This window comes from Ictidomys tridecemlineatus, chromosome 2, assembly GCF_052094955.1.
Source record: "Ictidomys tridecemlineatus isolate mIctTri1 chromosome 2, mIctTri1.hap1, whole genome shotgun sequence".
NCBI lineage: Eukaryota > Metazoa > Chordata > Mammalia > Rodentia > Sciuridae > Ictidomys > Ictidomys tridecemlineatus.
The window spans coordinates 216,577,864-216,596,103 of NC_135478.1; the positions used below are offsets into that span (position 1 = coordinate 216,577,864).

The window sequence follows — 18,240 nt, forward strand, 5'->3', positions numbered from 1 at the left end:
CAGCACTTATTGTTGTTTGACTTCCTAATGGCTGCCAATCTTACTGGAGTGAGGTGGTATCTTAGGGTAGTTTTGATTTGCATTTCTCTAACTGCTAGCGATGGTGAGCATTTTTTCATGTACTTATTGATTGATTGTATGTCCTCCTCTGAGAACTGTCTGTTCAGGTCCTTGGCCCATTTATTGATTGGGTTATTTGTTATCTTATTGTCTAATTTTTTGAGTTCTTTGTATATTCTGGTTATTAGGGCTCTATCTGAAGTGTGTGGATTAAAGATTTGTTCCCAGGATGTAGGCTCCCTGTTTATCTCTCTCATTGTTTCTTTTGCTGAGAAAAAACTTTTTAGTTTGAGTAAGTCCCATTTGTTGATTCTAGTTGTTAACTCTTGTGCTATGGGTGTCCTATTGAGGAATTTGGGGCCCGATCCCACAGTATGTAGATCATAACCAACTTTTTCTTCTATCAGATGCCGTGTCTCTGATTTAATATCAAGCTCCTTAATCCATTTTGAGTTAACTTTTGTGCATGGCGAGAGATAGGGGTTCAGATTCATTTTGATGCAAATGGATTTCCAGTTTTCCCAGCACCATTTGTTGAAGATGCTATCCTTCCTCCATTGCATGCTTTTAGCCCCTTTATCAAATATAAGATAGTTGTAGTTTTGTGGATTGGTTTCTGTGTCCTCTATTCTGTACCATTGGTCCACCCGCCTGTTTTGGTACCAGTACCATGCTGTTTTTGTTACTATTCTATTTAGCTATTCTTAATGCTTATGACTTTAGGTGACATATTGCTGCTAAAAAACAAATAGAATTTTTCAAAAGCCTTAAGTCTGCTGGATTGGTGGCACATACCTATAATCTTAGCAACTCCTGAGGCTGAGGCAGGAAGGTTGAAATTTTGAGAGCAACCAGGGCAATTTAGTCCCTGTTTCAAAATTAAAAAATAAAAAGGGCTGCGGATCTGGGAATGTAGCTCAGTATTAGAACACCCCTGGGTTCAATCCTTAATACCGAAAATAAATCTTACATCTGAAGAATAAAATATTTGTATGATATAATTAAAAATTGGCATTGTCTCTACTTCTCAGTAGCATTTTTCACAGATCTAAGGGAAAAACTTATGAAAATCTGAGTTTTCTGTCCCTCCTTAGCAGGGAGGAACATCTGCATCCGAGGCTCTCTGTATCCAAAAGATTGATTTAGGGAGGTATTTCTTCTCTCCTAAACATGGGATTACTGTTGTAATCATGACCTAGAGTCATTAGAAGATTTGGGGAAGAAAAATTGGGTGCATTAAAAATGATTATCTTTAAAGGTTTCTTTTTAACTTTTTTTTTTAAGTTTTAGGTGGACACAATATCTTTATTTTATTTATTTTTATGTGGTTCTGAGGATCAGACTCAGTGCCTCACATGTGCTAGGTGTACCACTGAGCTACAACCCTAGCCCACTAATGGTTATCTTAAATATTTATTATTTACAAGTAAACCTCTTGTGAAACATAAGCTATAAGTAATACCTTTTATTGAATTTTTTTCAAATTATAAATTTATTAAGTAAATATTTTTTCTTCTACACTAGAACTGTTGTAGGTTTGGGGTGTATAACAAATGAAACATTGACCTCCCTTCAAGTACTAATAGTCTTTTAGATTTTGTAGCACATGTAGAAACATCTAAGCCATGGGATTTGGAAAAGATTTCTAGAGGAATCAACAGCTAAATTGAGACCTTTCCCTATGGTTCATGTAAGGAGGTTATCATTAAGAATTACACATATCCATATCTGGTTGCCAACATGGCTATTCCTAGAGTGGAAAATGAAAAATGATCAGAAGATAGTTAAAGTTATATGTAGCCTCACTGATTGCTTTTTTCTTCACAGAGTTGTGGCTCTAAATTCACACAAGTCTGAAAAAAAGAAGAAACGATATAAGGATTCTCTTTCTCTGGCTGCCATGATTCGAAAATTTCAGAAAGAGAAGGATGCATTAAAAACAGAGTCTAACCCCAAAGTTCCTTTGACCTTATCGACCTCCTCTCTTACCAAGCCTCTTTGTGCTGCTACAGCATTGGGGAATGACGTCCCAGAATTAAATCTGAACAGCACTGATCCAGAGCTCCCCATTTTTGTTAGCACAAATGAACACGAATTGTTTCAGGAAGCTGAAAATGCCCTAGAGATACTGGATGATTTTGACTTTGACAGATTACTGGATGCTGCTTCTGATGGTAGCCCCCTATCTGAATCAGGGGGAGAAAATGGAAACACCACCCAGCCAACCTTCACCTCTCAGGTTATGCCTAAGGTGGTACCGACACTCCCAGAAGGTCTACCTGTACTTCTTGAAAAACGCATCGAGGACCTCCGTGTAGTAAGTGTAATAATTCTCTTGGTTTTTATTTGCTGCACAAACATAGTAATAAAAGCTTCATTTTTAAAGACAAAAATTATTCCCTGTAATCCCAATGCTCTTGTAGCAACAACTTTTTAGTATTTTTTTAGTTGTAGATGGACATAATACCTTTATTTTATTTTATTTTATTTTTTTTGAGAGAGAGAATTTTTAATATTTATTTTTTAGTTTTTGGCGGACACAACATGTTTATTTGTATGTGGTGCTGAGGATCGAACCCAGGCTGCACACACGCCAGGCGAGCGTACTACCGCTTGAGCCACATCCCCAGCCCCCTTTGTTTTATTTTTAAGTGGTGCTGAGGATCGAATCCAAACCCTTCTACATGCTAGGTGAGCACTCTACCATTGCGCTACAACCCCAGCCCTAGCAACAACTTTTAATTTTCCATATTCCCTTTTAGACATTGGTTCTCCACATAGGCTTTTTCTCTTAAATTGAAATAATTATAGTTACAACATGGGAATAGGTGATTCTTTTATTATTTCAGTTCACCTTACAAACTTTTGCCTGGGGGTACTAGAGATTGAACTTAGGGACACTTGACCACTGAGCCCACATCCCCAGCCTTATTTTGTAATTTATTTAGAGTCAGGGTCTCACTGAGTTGCTTAGTACCTCACTTTTATTGAGGCTGACTTTGAACTCACGATCCTTCTGCCTTAGCCTCCCTAGCTGCTAGGATTACAGGCGTGCGCCATCATGCCCAGCCGCCTTATAAATATTTTTTCACATAGATTTTATGATTTTTTATTATCTACATAGTCATGTAAAGAAAATAGGGCATCCAGGTGTAGTGGCACACACCTGTAATCACAGCAGCCCTGGAGGCTGAGACAGGAGGATCATAAGTTCAAGGCCAGCCTCAACAACTTAGTGAGGTCCTGACCAACTTAGTGAGATCCTATCTCAAAAAGTAAAAGAGTGGAAGATGTACATCAGTGGTAAATTGCCCCTGGTTTAAATCCTCAACACCCCCTCCTTCCCCCCAAAAAATAGACCAAAGAAAGAAAGAAAGAAAAAAACACTGCAGGAATGTACCTGAACTTCTTTCTTTGGTCTGTGTTGATTGATATCCAGTTTTTATAACCTATTTTCCCAGCTAATCAGTAGTATACATGCCTTGTGTTCCCAGTAAGACCAAGCTAAGAGCTTAGCCAGGTACTTTAGCCTATAATCCTAGCAACTTGGAAGGCTGAGACAGGAGGATGGAAAGTTCAAAGCCAGCCTTAACAACTTAGCCTCAAGAAAAAAATAAAAAGGACTGGGAATGTGGTTCAGTGGTTAAGGATCCCTGGGTTCATTCCCTGGTACCAAAGAAAAAGCTAAGAGCTGGAGATGAGACTGGCCTGTCATCATAGATTCCTCTCCACATCAGCTTAGATTCATAATCTTCATTGGTTTAATTAGCTGCAAATCCAGTTATATCTTACAAAGAGAGATAATATTTTTTATATTAAAAATGTGCCAAATCTAGCTTAAAATGCTTTCTGATTATTTTGACATGTTCATTTGTTGAACCTATGCCATAGTTTAGTCATTGCAGAATTTTTTTTATTACATTCTTAAGATCCCCATTATCTTACGTTTCCTACCCCAAGCAGAAATAATCATTATAAAACAGCTATTTTTCGGGACTGGGGATGTGGCTCAAGCGATAGCGTGCTTGCCTGGCATGCGTGTGGCCCGGGTTCGATCATCAGCACCACATACAAACAAAGATGTTGTGTCTGCCAAAAACTAAAAAATAAATATTAATAAAAAAAAGCTATTTTTCTGTATTTTAATCTATACATCCTCAAATATGTTATTGCTAAAAATTATCATTAATGGGATTGTAATATTTAAACTATTTTATACCCTTTTTTTTCCTGCTAGGATTTCTCCATTCTCCATTTCTCCATTTATTTCTTTCTAAATATATATTTACAACTCAAGAAATATCTGAGGGAAGCAAGAGATTTACCTAATTTTTCCTACAACTGGCTCTTGGATTTTATTAATCAATTCTATTATTTTTCTATATTGTTTCTTCTAAGGTAATGACTTACTAATTGCTTCCTCTCTATTTTTTACTTGTTTTATACCCCATCATGAGTCCAGGATTCAGAGGAAATATGTTAAAATATCTCATTGCCAATACTTCTTTTAGTTGTAACTTGAGAGTTTGCTATCGCTTTTGCTGTTTCATTCGTAAGATTATGATGGCTGCATCTTTAGTGCAGTGATTATCATCAGAAGGCTACCCTTTTGGTCCAGTTAATGCTTTTTACCTTCAATTTAATTTTGTATGATTTTACTGTAGACCTCTGTTTATTTTTGCATGGTATAGCTTTTCTCATTGGTTGCTTTCAGCCTTTTTGAGTTACTTTATTTTAGCTCTTTAAAAAAATTTGCTCGTTGACCTAATCTTAGGGTTTTTCCTTTAATCTTTTCAATGTTTCTATGAAGTGTAGTATGTAGTGTCTGTTTCCCTTTTAAGAAATGTAAGTGGAGATAGATCAAAAAATGTGTGGTCAAAGTAATAGAATTTGTAAGTGTTAGAGCCAGAGTTTTTAAGCAGTGGGATTTGTCTGACTCCAAAGTACATGCTTTCTTTTCCCCCTATTTCCCCATTCCTGAATTCTTCATTTTTTTCTAGGTTTTTAAAAATGCTAGTGATGTGATACAGGTTTTTCAAGATGTAATTATTAATAATAGCTTCTGAACTGTGCATGGTGGCACTTGCTTATAACCCAGGAACTTGTGAGGCTAAGGCAGGAGAATTGTTAAGTTCTAGGCCAGCCTGGGCAATTTAGTGAGACCCTGTCTCAACATAAAAAAATAAAAGGGCAGAGAATGTAGCTCAGTGTCCCTCAGTTCAGTCCCCAGTATTGCAAAATAAATAAATTATGGCTACTATTTATTTAGTAAAATTCAATGCTATGTACTGAGTATGGTACTGCTGTGCCCCTATTGCCTTATTTTACTTATTGCTGAATACAGTCCTCCCAAGAAACATGTGAGCAAATGCAATGTTTTTCCATTTAATAGATGAGGAAACTAAGGTTCAATCAAGATGGTTAAATAATTTGTCCAAGGACACAATTTTTAAATGGCCAAGCCAAAATTCAAAATTAGGTTTTAAAGCCAGGACCATTACACTTCGTGCTTACATGTTGCCTACTGGGTTATGCGCTACTTATCTCACTTCAGAAACTAATTAGTTAGTGATGAGTGGGTCCAACTTTGTAAGGCTCTGTCATATCTTTTAAGAAAAAATATCTGTCTTGTAATAGCCATTTGAAGGTTAACATGGCTTCTTCCTAAGCCCTCATTAGGAAATTATCAATAAATAAGATTCATTTTACTTACTGATACCTGTGAATTCTCTGTGTTTTTTTTTAAAACATGAAATGGTACTTTTCTTCAAGAGATGAAAATTCATCTTCAGCTCACATGCCTCTGTCTGATAAACAGTTTGTTCTTATACTATTCTCCCTTTGTAATAGTCTTCCAAGTTCAACCTCTTGACTTTGATTTCCTTTCTTGATATTTGACTTTTATTCTGACTTTCTTTCTATATTTTTGCCTCTGTATACATCTAGTCTTCATCCTATCTTAAGAAGCATGTCTCCAAAACTTATCTCTTCTACTTATAGCATGTAAAATTTTCAAATAATTTGATAAATTGATAGTCACCATATGGTTTGATCAAGTTATTGAATTGTTCTCTTTTAATGTTTTATATCTTTTGGATTTTAAGATGACCTATGTCTAATTTCCTCAGGAAATTTTGCCACAAATGATTATGACAGAAATGTCCGGATTGAAAAAACATTTTGTCTGGTCATCTGGTTAAAATGGGAAGCATTGATGAAATGCAAGAGCTTATACCTTGATAATAATCTTGACTAGTTTTTTCATTGTTGTTAATTAAGTAAAACCCAGACTGGCTTTTCCAAACCAATGTCTTTATGTGCTAGGTGGCAGTGTTCACATTTGACATCAGAAGGCTTCAGTTCGAATCTTTGACCCACAACTTAGTAACTTGGCCATTTCATGAAACCTCTTTTAAGGTTTAAGGTCTTTGTGTGTAAGATGGGGGTTATAATACCAAATTCCTTGGCTGTTATGAGGATTAAACATGGTAATAATTATAAAGTATATAATAGAGTACGAGGATACAAAGTTAAATAACTAGCTGCACCCTCAAAAAGTTTATTCTTTAATAAATAGAAATAGAAACAAATATGTCTAAACCTACAGTTTAAAGCATCAGTAGGTTGTGAAATCACTTTAATAAACACTAGTGCCAGAGCCAGGCCCAGCGGCCAGTAAGTACTGATTCATGACAGTTTTTACACATTGCAACTACCAGATGACTATCTAATTTTCTAAAACTAGATTATATTAATGTTTTAAGGTTATAAAGTTTAAATTTCATCAGAAATTCATAAAGTTTAACTTTTTATCAAAATTTCTCATACCTATTTTTATTCAAAGGAATTAAGTCTATTAACTTTAGGTTTTTTAAAGTACATCATGAAGAGAATGTTTGTTTGTCTATTTATTTATTTATTTATTTAGTATGGGGATTGAAACCAGGGACACTTTGCCACTGAGCTAATCTCCAGCCCTTTTTTTGTGTGTGATAAGGTCTTGCTAAGTTGCTGAGGCTAGCCTTGAATGAAGTCCTCCTGGCTTAGCCTCCCGAGGCATTAGGATACTCTTTTATGCCTCTGATGGTCATTGAATCTAAAAATAGGCAGTGCTGATTTATTATTACATTGCTTCTTTTTGAATATTGAATGTCCCTTTGTCAAACCATCATTTGAATGGGTTTTTAAAAAAATTTAAAAATTTTTTCCCCAACAATCACTATCAGTTCCATATGACTGTATTTATTCACTACATGTTTAGCTTTTAACTTTCTCTTAGAGATTCGAACTCGACTAGTGCTTTTATTGACCATAAGGTTAATTTTTTTTATACCGATTGCTCCTAACCACACATTTGATCTGGATCATTGGTTGTATTCTAATGAGAAATCTTGATAGAATTCCATGTATTCTATTTATAAAAGTTTGTCATTGACTCTGTAACTTAAAAGCAGAATCACATAGAGTCTCTTGAATTCAATGAGTTTGCTCATAAAAGTCTGTAGCTTCTTGTTGAGTTGATCATATGATTAGACTTGATATTTCTTTGAAATAATCTATATTATAATTTCTAAATATCTTTCTTTGTTTCTAAAGACCTTTTGTCTTAAGGAAATTTCATTCTTTAATATTCTTAATAATCACATGAATTTTATCTGTGGTAGTCTGAAAAATGATTCCCCAAAGATAGCCATATTCTGATCCCTTGAACCATTTATGGTAAAAAGGAGATATAGGTATGAATTTAAATGTCTAGAGATGGAGAGATTATCCTGTGGGCCCTAAATGCAATCACATGCAGTCTAGAAGAGGGAAGCAGGAGGAAATGTGATGTATCTAGAGAAGTCCATGTTAAGTGCCGAGCACAGAGATTGGAGATATGGTCTTTGAAGATTGGAGTGCCGTGGCTGCAACCAAGGAATGCTGGCAACCATGAGGAGCAAGCTGTCCTCCATAAACTTGGTGACTTAAAACAACAGAGGTTTGGGCTAAGATATAGTTCAACTGGCAGAGTGCTTGCCTTGCATGCACAAGGCTCTGGGTTCAATCTCCAGCACCACAGGAAAACCCCACAAATTTAACTGGGCACAGTGACACACATCTGTCATCCCAGTGATTCAAAAGACTGAGACAAGATTGAAGGTTTGAGGCCAGCCTCAGCAACTTAGCAAGACCTTGTCTCAAAAGCACCCATGGGTTCAATCCTCAGTGCAAAAAAAAAAAAAATTATTATTATTTTTTTTCTTTTAAAGAGAGAGAGAGAATTTTTTTTTTAAAGAAAGAGTGAGAGAGAGGGAGAGAGAGAGAGAATTTTAATGTTTATTTTTTTAATATTTGGCGGACACAACATCTTTGTCTGTATGTGGTGCTGAGGATCGAACCCGGGCCGCACACATACCAGGCGAGCGCACTATGCTTGAGCCACATCCCCAGCCCATAGAGAGAGAATTTTTTTTAATGTTTATTTTCTATTTTTCGGCGGACACAACATCTTTGTTTGTATGTGATGCTGAGGCTCGAACCCGGGCCGCACGCATGCCAAACGAGCGCGCTACTGCTTGAGCCACATCCCCAGCCCCAAGAATTATTCTTAATCCCAAGTCCAAAATCAGGAGACTGAAATTCAGGTGAAAGTAGGGCTACACTCCAGAGGCTTGGAGCTGCACAGCCCTGCTCACCCCTCAATTTCAGCCCAATGACATGACTTTGGGCTTTGGACTGTTTCTTTCTATTTAGTCACCTAGTTTGTGATAATTTGTTACAGTAGCTGTAGCAAACTTATTAATCATACACATATCCAGTTGAATTTGGATCTCTCAATACCTGATTGTGGATCACAATTTATGTGGTATTATATACTCTGCTGTTAAGAAGTTCCTTTTTCTTTTTTTTTTTCTCCCCATTAGGTAGTTCATCTCAGAGTTCTTGTATATTATGAGTTATATTGACAGTCTTTTTTATGTTTCTCTAGGCTGCCAAACTTTTTGATGAAGAAGGAAGGAAAAAATTCTTTACACAGGATATGAATAATATTCTTTTAGAGTAAGTATTTCTCTTTTTAGTACTAAAAAATCTTTAGAATTATTCATTTCAAAATATAGCTGCAGGGACTGGGGTTGTAGCTCAGTGGTAGATCACTTGCCTTGCATGCTTGGGGCACTGAATTTGAATCTCAGCACCACATAAAACCACATATAAGTAAATAAATAAAGATATTGTTTCCATCTACAACTAAAAAACATACTTAAAATAAATAAAAATAATACAGCTGGAGGGAGACTGAGGCAGGAGGATCATAAGTTTGATTAGAATTCATACAAAATTTTATAGCCAAATGCAAAGTGTGGGTCAATAAAGAAATCCTGGTTGTAGGATAGGATGGAAGTAACATGAAAGTGACAGATTGGAAAGGGGAAGGTAAAGGCTGATATATAAATTATTGATACTGATTGCAGTACTGGAGATTGAAACTAGGGCACTCTACCTTTTATATTTTTTATTTTGAGAAAGGGTCTGGGCAGGTTACTGAAGTTGGCCTGGAACTTGTGATCCTCCTGCCTCAGCCTCCAGAGTAGCATATATTATAGGTGTGTGCCACCATGCCTATCGTAGATTATGTTTAGATCAGGTTTTATGCTTAGCTAATTTTACAGGGTAAAATTATTTGATAGCTATGAACCTGTAGGTTCTGAGGTTGTGGTCAAATAAGCAATGCTTTTAAACTACTGGCTCACATTTTAACCATTGATAACAAGAATGAAGTGTATAATTGATTTCAGGAAGAAGTAGGCGCAAAATGATCTGATGAAAGCAGCAAATCTAGCTCCTTGGATGAAAATAACATGACGTTATAGTAGTGCACACCTGTAATCCCTGTCACTCTGGCAGCTAAGGCCGGAGAATCACAAGTTCCAGGCCAACCTCTGTAACTTAGCAAGCTTATCTTAAATTAAGAAATAAAAAGGGCTGGGAATGTAGCTTGGTGGTCGAGTGCCCCTGGGTTCATTCCTGAGTACTTTGGTGATAATGATAATGATGATCACAATGATAATGATAATGTATGCTTACTCTGATGGTTTATAACATCATATGGAAAGATTCAGGACAACAACATGAAATACCATGAATCTGTCTTTTAAATAAATACATGATGTAAACAGTTTCTTGTGAGATCTAAAGAAGGATCAATTGACTGATTAGTTCTAATTACTATTTGTAATTAATTGCAATATCTTTATCTTGTATTGTTTAAAAATGAACTCAGAAAATATGTAACCTGGTATGATGCTAGTATTTGTCAGAGGAGTTTCTTTTTCTGTCCTTTATTTTAGCTAGATTGATATGTTTGCCTGGAGAACGGCAAATGCTTTCTTTCTGAGTCTCTACCTTTTACCTACCTCCCTTTCAAACACCAGATAGACAGTGCTGCTGTTAGTCATTAGAGCTGTCCCAGATTCCATAATCAGGGGTCTGACTAGCTCTTCTTTTTCTTTCCACCTGAAAGCCCTAAGTGTAGTAGATCAGCTCTTGTGACTGAGACTGTTCTTTTTGTTTTACTCTTCTGTGAGACAGAACAAGTGTTTCTCCCCTGAGAGAATCAAGAGACTATCCTTGGGACATGTCATCTCAAATAAGCAGACTGTTGACATTCCACTGTTAGGTTTCTATTTTCAGTCCTCCCATGTCTATCAGGAAACAAATCTTGGAGTTTTGGGGAGCCACCTACTTTTTTTTCCACAGAAGGTGTGCTTCCATTTCCTTAAGTCCTTAGGTTCAGAGTTGAATTTCCCTTTAGTTACATTATTCTATTATTCTCTCTGGCCTCTCTTTGCACTTTCCTAAACAAACATGCCTTACTTCTGTGGACTACTCTCTCTCTCTCTCTCTCTCTCTCTCTCTCTCTCTCTCTCTCTCTTTTGGGGGGGGGTACTAGGGATTGAACCCAGGGGTGTTTTACCACCAAGTTAAATTCCCAGCCCCTTTTATTTTTTTATTTTGAGGTAAGTTCTCATTAAGTTACTTAGGGCCTCACTAAGTTGCTGAAGCTAGTTTTTTTTTAAATTTTTATGAATTTATTACTTAATGCATTCTGAAGCTAGTCTTCAACTTGTTCCTCATGCCTCAGCCTCCTGAGTTGCTGGGATTACAGATGCATGCCACTGTGCCCAGCCTGAGTTGCTCTTCAAGAGAGGCATACAGTGATTTCGGGGGTAGTTATCCCCATGAAATTGTCCAGGTATATTGGCTCTGCTTCACCATTGCTTACTTATGCCTGGGAGGAAAAGAGATCAGTTAGTTAGAATGGGGAACCCTTTTCCTTTTGCATAATTGAATTTGACCTGAATCTACAAATACACAACATGCTGACTTGATTTTCTTCTCTATTACCTGAAGCAGGAGTTGCTGATAAATCATGATACTCTTTGCCTGTGATCCTCATTCACCCTAAACATTCTTTTTAACAAATTGCTCTAGGTTTATACCATCAGTCCTTTTGTACACTTAAAATGAAATCTATCTGCCATCTCTTTGTTAGATGTTCCTTTAAGGAGGAGACATCAATGAGTAGTGACTGGAATCTTAGTATAAAGGGTTTCTCTTGAGAGTCAGCTCTTCTTGTATCTTAGTTAACCTCTTTGGAAACCACTGACTTTTATACAGAGGTCCCTTACCTGGGATCTCTTAGTACTTGGAGTTTCTATTTTAATTTTCAGCTTCAAAGAACTTTCATTAACAGGACAAGGGTAGAAGGCCTTCTATCCAGAGTCTAGACTTTTAGTGAGGATATAATCTCATGATGTTATCTAAACACATGTTATCTCACCACATAATGCTACCTAACAAATGTCTATACATAGAACTCATGATCATAGTGGTTGTTTACCATGTGAACCTTTAATTTGACCCCCTGGTTCTTGTAGGTCTTAAACTTCTTCCATTTTTTCTTTTCTATTTACCTTTTCTAATACCAAGAATTTTCTACTACCGATTCCAAGGAATATAATTTTTCACATCTCATTTTAAATGAAATTACAATTTGTCTATGGATATACTTTATATGATATAGTTTCTTTTCTTCCCAAAAAACTATTAATTTAATCCTTGGATACATCTTACATTTGTGAAAAGTACTTCAAAGTCTGTCTTTATCTTCTCTTATAATAGAATGTAATGATTTGGACATAGTTTTTGCCAAGAGCCCCAATTTTTTAAAAAAAATATTTATTTTTTAGTTGTAGGTGGACACAGTATAGTTCATTTTTATGTGGTACTGAGGATTAAATCCAGTGTCTCATGCCTGCTAGGTGAGCGCTCTACCAGTGAGCCACAGCCCCATCCCCAAGATCTCAAATTTGATCATGGTCTTCAAATTTATCTGTTCTTATCTTTATTCAGTGATAGTTTCTAGGTAATAATGTCTTCCATCTTGAAAGAGACCTCTGCTATTGGTAGGTTTGTCCTGCCCAGAATAGAACTTTTGCAGCAAACTTCCTCCTCGTCCTCATCCTCGTCCTCCTGCTTCTTCTTCTTCTGCTGCTGCTGCTCCTCATCCTTCTCCTCCTCCTTTTCTTCCTCCTCCTTCTCGTTCTCCTCTTCTACTCTCTTAGCTAATGAATTAAGTAGAAGTAGAAACTGGAAAATTATAATAAGTTGAACAAACTATTAAATATGTATCTTATAATACCACAAAAAGGGAAACAAAGACAGATAAAGTATTTCATGTCTATAGCTGGGGGAGGGTATTTTTTTCTGAATCTCTACTTTTTCAACTTCCTTAAAGAAAAAAATATTCTAGGAATTAAATGAAACTGTGTCACTGGCTGCTATAGTGATTACCAGGGTGTGGAGGGCTGGCATAATATCTCTTTGAAGAAATGAACTTTTGGTTAACCCAAAAATACTTGATGCCTGTCATCAAAAAAGTATTGCCAGGGCTGGGGCTGTAGCTCAATGGCAGAGCACTTGTCTAACATGTGTGAGGCACTCTGTTTAATCCTTAACACCACATAAAAATAAGTAAAATAAAGGCATTCTGCCCATCTACAACTGTAAAACATTAAAAAAAAATGTTGCCAGCTTGTTGTGGTCATATAAACTTTACTCTGAAGTTAGACTCACAGACTGTTTTCTGTAGTTTTACTGTTTATTGGAAAGGGAGGTAAATTCTATGAAAAAAATTGTCTGGGAAATCATGGGAGTATAAATTGAGAACAACAATCAGCCTTTGCCACCTAAAAAAATTCCATACTGTTTGTTGTTTTTATGATCAGCATTGAGTTACAGCTACAAGAATTAGGCCCTGTTATTCGTAGTGGTGTCTACTCCCATCTTGAAGCATTTGTGCCATGCAATAAAGAAACACTGGTAAAACGGCTAAAGAAGTTACACCTCAATGTCCAGGTAAGAAGAACAATAATAATATCTGCCTTTGAGGTTTCATAACCTATAAAATGAGAATTATTTCTAGTTAGGGTCTTTGTACATTAATTGCTTTATATCAGATTGAACATATTGAACATATTTAATAATCATTGCAAGATATTGAAGGTATTTGGATTCCCTGATAGTTACTTCTTCAATAATTGATAGGTCTCTATGAGAATGTTTCCTAAGGCTGGTCAGTGTATAGAAAGCAAAATCTGATAAGCATAGGATTCTTTATACACGTAAATTGAGAGACATAAATTCTTTCTCAATTCAAAGCAAATTAATGAATGAATTTAATTATAATATCTCAGATTTTGTGCCTTTACCTGGCTCTTTCAAACATTGGCAGTTGGAGGGAGCCTGCTGTCATAATTGAAATGGCAGAAATGGGTATGGTGGGGGGGAATTAGAAGTAGGAAAACAAGTTTTCTATCACATAGTTTGAATCCCTGAACATTATATTGTTCAGTTTTTTTATTTTTTGAGCTTCATATAAGGTGTACTATCTGTTTTCTTCTGCAGCTCACTGTTTAACACTCAACATTATGTGCTTCAGATTTATGTATGTGTACATACAATGGAAATCTATTCATTTTTTACTGCATGCAATTAGAACACTGTATATAGTGTTCTATTGTATGAATATATCCCAGTTAATTCCAGGTAGATGGTCTCAGCTAAATAATTCTTCAAAAATAATTATCCAGGAACCATGATACTGAATGTTGACATTTTAAAATGGGATATTATAGCAAAATGGGTTGTTATAGCAGATAGTCATGTGCTTCGTAATTATTAATTGATATATATGGGATAGGTTAAAATGATTATTAGTAATAAATTTGTATTCTAAAAAGTCATCTCTACCAAAAAGCACCTTTTATAAACAGTTGTTTTAGTGCTGTGGATGTAGCTCACAGTAGAGTAGTTGCCTAGCATGTATTAAGCCCTGGGTTCAATCCCTCAGCATTGCAAAAAGATTAAAAAAAAAAAAACCCAAAAATTCTGTTGTTTTACTGAAGGAAAACTAACTCTTAAAATATTTCTGCACCTATGATAGTGATAAAAATATGTTTAAATAGTTACCTATGTTATTTTGCAAGATTGAAAATAATAAGTTGGTTGATTAGAGCTATTAGATTAAAAACCTACTTGTTTTCCTTTTTACCCAGAACACATATGGATAAGAGTCTCCCAGTTTCCTCTTTCACTTTGGCCTTGAGCTTGCATTTCTGCTTACAGCATAAGACACAATTACTAACAATAACCAAGAGAACAGGATGCCAACATCCTGTTGGTAACTACTCAAACAAGATCATGCAGATAGGGCTGGGGCTGTAGCTCAGTGGTAGAGCACCTGCCTCGCACGTGTGAGGCACTGGGTTCAATCCTTAGCACCACATAAAAATAAATAAATATATTTTGTCTATCTACAACTAAAAAAAAAAAAAATCCTGTGGATCATATATTCCAGTATTCCAGAGAACTGTCTTCTTTTTGGAGTGCTTTCCCATTATAATTGGGACTATCTAGTAATCTGCACAATGTAGATTTCATCATTTGTATTATAAAGTATATATAATTTAAAACATATATATATATATATATTTTTTGTACCAGGGATTGAACCCAGGGACATTTTGTATTACATTTAGAGACAGGGTCTTGCTGAGTTGCTGAGGCTGGCTTTGAACCTCATAATCCTCTGCCTTAGCCTCCTGAATCACTGGGATTATAGGTGTTGTACCACCACACCCAACAACATGGGGCTTTTTAAGAATGTAAAGAAATACTACTAATAGTTTTGCAAGGGCAACAAGTAAAAGCTCAGACTCTCCTTGGCAAACTGGGAAATTTTTCATTCTAATTTTATATCCAGTGTTAATTAATAAAAGCCAGTGCTATTGAAGAAATGTCCATATTTAGATATGCTAACATTTCAAATCTGTAATCAATACTTGAAACATAAATTTCACCTTTTAAGAATCTGTTCATTGAATAAATTTTGTTAAGGTATTTGAAAAACATATTCAGTATGTTTTTTTCTCAGGATGATCGTTTAAGAGAACCTCTGCAAAAACTGAAACTGGCTGTTAGCAATGTTATGCCTGAACAGCTATTTAAATACCAGGAGGATTGCCAGGCTCGTAGTCAAGCCAAGTGTGCCAAGTATGTACCCCTTCTGTTTCGACAGGCTTTCCCATTTGAGAAACACTTTTAGCTGTTAGGGGTTGGTCTTGACAGGACTTCATCATCAAGTACAAATCCACATACACCACTGAATGATAAATTGAATATTTTCTAAATGATATGTTGCTACCTCAACTGCTTTGGTGTCAAAGGCAAAAGACTTTGTTGATTCACTTTATGTTTGTGATCAAATCAAGAGCTAAGGGCTGGGGTTATGGCTCAGCACTAGAGTGCTTGCCTAGCATGTGCAAGGCCCTGGGTTCAATCCTCAGCATCACATGAAAATAAATAAAATAAAGGTATTGTGTCCAACTACAATTAAAAAAATATTTTAAAAAAATCAAGAGCTAAAACTGTTCAGACATTTCATATACTGACTAATTCGACCAGCTGGTGCTGGACACAAATATTTTCTGACCTAAAAGATAAGTATGCCTTTATATTATAGTTTGGATACTTTCATTTGCCAAGCACTTTATAGCTTACTCAAAGTATTATGTAAAAAGGTAGATTGCCTATTTAGTCTGTTATTTGAGTAAAAGTTCAATTAAGCAATTCTGGAAGTGTTTATGGGAAATATTGTAGGGTTAAAATTTTGCTTCTTAAAAGGTTTTTCAATTTTTAGGTTGCAAACAGATGAAGAACGAGAAAAGAATGGATCTGAGGAAGATGATGATGAGAAACCAGGGAAGCGTGTCATAGGACCAAGAAAGAAATTCCACTGGGATGACACAATTAGGTAGAATTTAGCCAGTCTTTGCTCTTAACCAAATATACAGTGGAGAAGTAAGGTTGCTCATAAAAGGAATCTATAATAGGGAAAGGGACTGTAACTTAGGGGTGGAGCACTTGTCTAGCATATGTTAGACCCTGAGTTGAATCCCCAACACCATGAGAAAAATGTAGTAAATGAAAGACTAGATTGAAAGCAATCAAAGGGTAGTATGTAGAAAAAAATATATTCAGGAGACCATTACTCTGGCCCTAATATCCTTATATTGTTTTGTTTTGTTTTGTTTTGTTTAAAGATAGAGAGGAGAGAGAGAGAGAGAATTTTAATATTTTATTTTTTTTAGTTTTCAGCAGAAACGACATCTTTGTTTGTATGTGGTGCTAAGGATCGAACCCGGGCCGCACGCATGCCAGGCGAGCACGCTACCGCTTGAGCCACATCCCCAGCCCTCCTTATATTGTTATCACTTTCATTTTCTTTTTTTTTTTTTAATATTTATTTTTTAGCTATAGGTGGACACAATATCTTCATTTTATTTTTTATGTGGTGCTGAGGATCGAACCCAGTGCCTCACGCATGGTAGGCGGGCATTCTACCTCTGAGCCACACCCCCAGCCCCACTTTCATTTTTATGTAATACTTTTTATAACATAAACTAAGAATGGAATGAGTTACATTGGATTCAGAAGGTGAAGTACTCAATATACTTACATAAATCAACCGTCTTTCTTGCCAGTATTTCTATACCCCACAGAGACAACTTTTCTACCTATCTTTGGTACCTGTCAAAGGAAATTGTTTCATTTTGGGGTTAGACTAGAACAATGAATCACAAATTTTAAAAAACATCTTCTTGTTATTATCTGAATTCTTCAGATAATATTCTTGTTACAACTGTGTGCTTTAAAAAAAAAAAAAGTCTGTTGTTAGTACCTTAGAAGAATACTCCAGAAATAGTAGTGGAGAACTCAAGAATGACTGTATCATAACTCACTTGGAAGGAACAGAGAATGATAGGATGTGGACATCAAGTGACTTATATTGGACTGTGAATAGGAAGAAGGTTTAGGAATACCTGAACAAATCAGTTAATTTATTTTGCTTTCTTTTCCATTTTTTGTATTTATGAGTGATACTTGTTTAAAAACAAACAAACCTATGTCAAGTGAGCCTAAAGGAGTTCTTTCTCTCTCTTTTTTGTACCAGGGATTGAACCCAAAAGTGCTCAACCACTGAGCCACATCCCCAGCCATTTTTTTATATTTTACTTAGAGACAGGGTCTCACTAAGTTGTTTAAGGCCTCACTGAGTTACTGAGGTTGGCTTTGAACTTGCAATCTTCCTGCCTCAGCCTCTCAAGCTGCTAGAATTAAACCTGTGCACCACCATGCCTGGCAAAGGAGCTCTTTCGATAAAGATAATTCTGTTTCAAACTTAAAATTTTCTATTGTTTCATAGTCAGATTTATATGTAATAATATTTTTATCTATTTAGAACTTTATTATGTAACCTTGTCGAGATCAAATTGGGATGCTATGAGTTGGAGCCAAATAAAAGCCAGTCTGCTGAGGATTATCTTAAATCCTTCATGGAAACAGAAGTGAAGCCCTTGTGGCCTAAGGGCTGGATGCAGGCGAGGTAAGAGATTGACCTCCTGAATTCTGATTTACTCTCTTACTTTGTTATTAACAAAGTTATTATTGACATTGGTTTTGCTAAGAACTTAATGTGTTCAACCTCTATATAGTATATCTCAGATAGCCTCTCCTTTGAAATTTTCAAGCCCTTAAAATCCAAAACAGTCCTGTGGGCATATAAAGATATGGATA

General features: G+C 35.9%; 1 protein-coding gene across 10 annotated transcripts in view; it reads left to right on the top strand.

Moving 5' to 3' along the window:
- Ubn2 (ubinuclein 2) overlaps positions 1–18,240 on the top strand; it is a 95,442-nt gene that overhangs the window by 31,994 nt on the left and 45,208 nt on the right. For all 10 annotated transcript variants that reach the window (XR_013435445.1, XR_013435444.1, XR_013435443.1 and 7 more), the window contains exons 6-11: positions 1,888–2,377; positions 9,032–9,102; positions 13,332–13,461; positions 15,539–15,657; positions 16,304–16,417; positions 17,906–18,049. Coding sequence is in view for 7 of the 10 variants with exons in the window: in XM_078040619.1 (XP_077896745.1) it covers positions 1,888–2,377; positions 9,032–9,102; positions 13,332–13,461; positions 15,539–15,657; positions 16,304–16,417; positions 17,906–18,049 (1,068 nt within the window). In the remaining 3 variants the exon portion in view is untranslated. The remainder of the gene's footprint in view (positions 1–1,887; positions 2,378–9,031; positions 9,103–13,331; positions 13,462–15,538; positions 15,658–16,303; positions 16,418–17,905; positions 18,050–18,240) is intronic.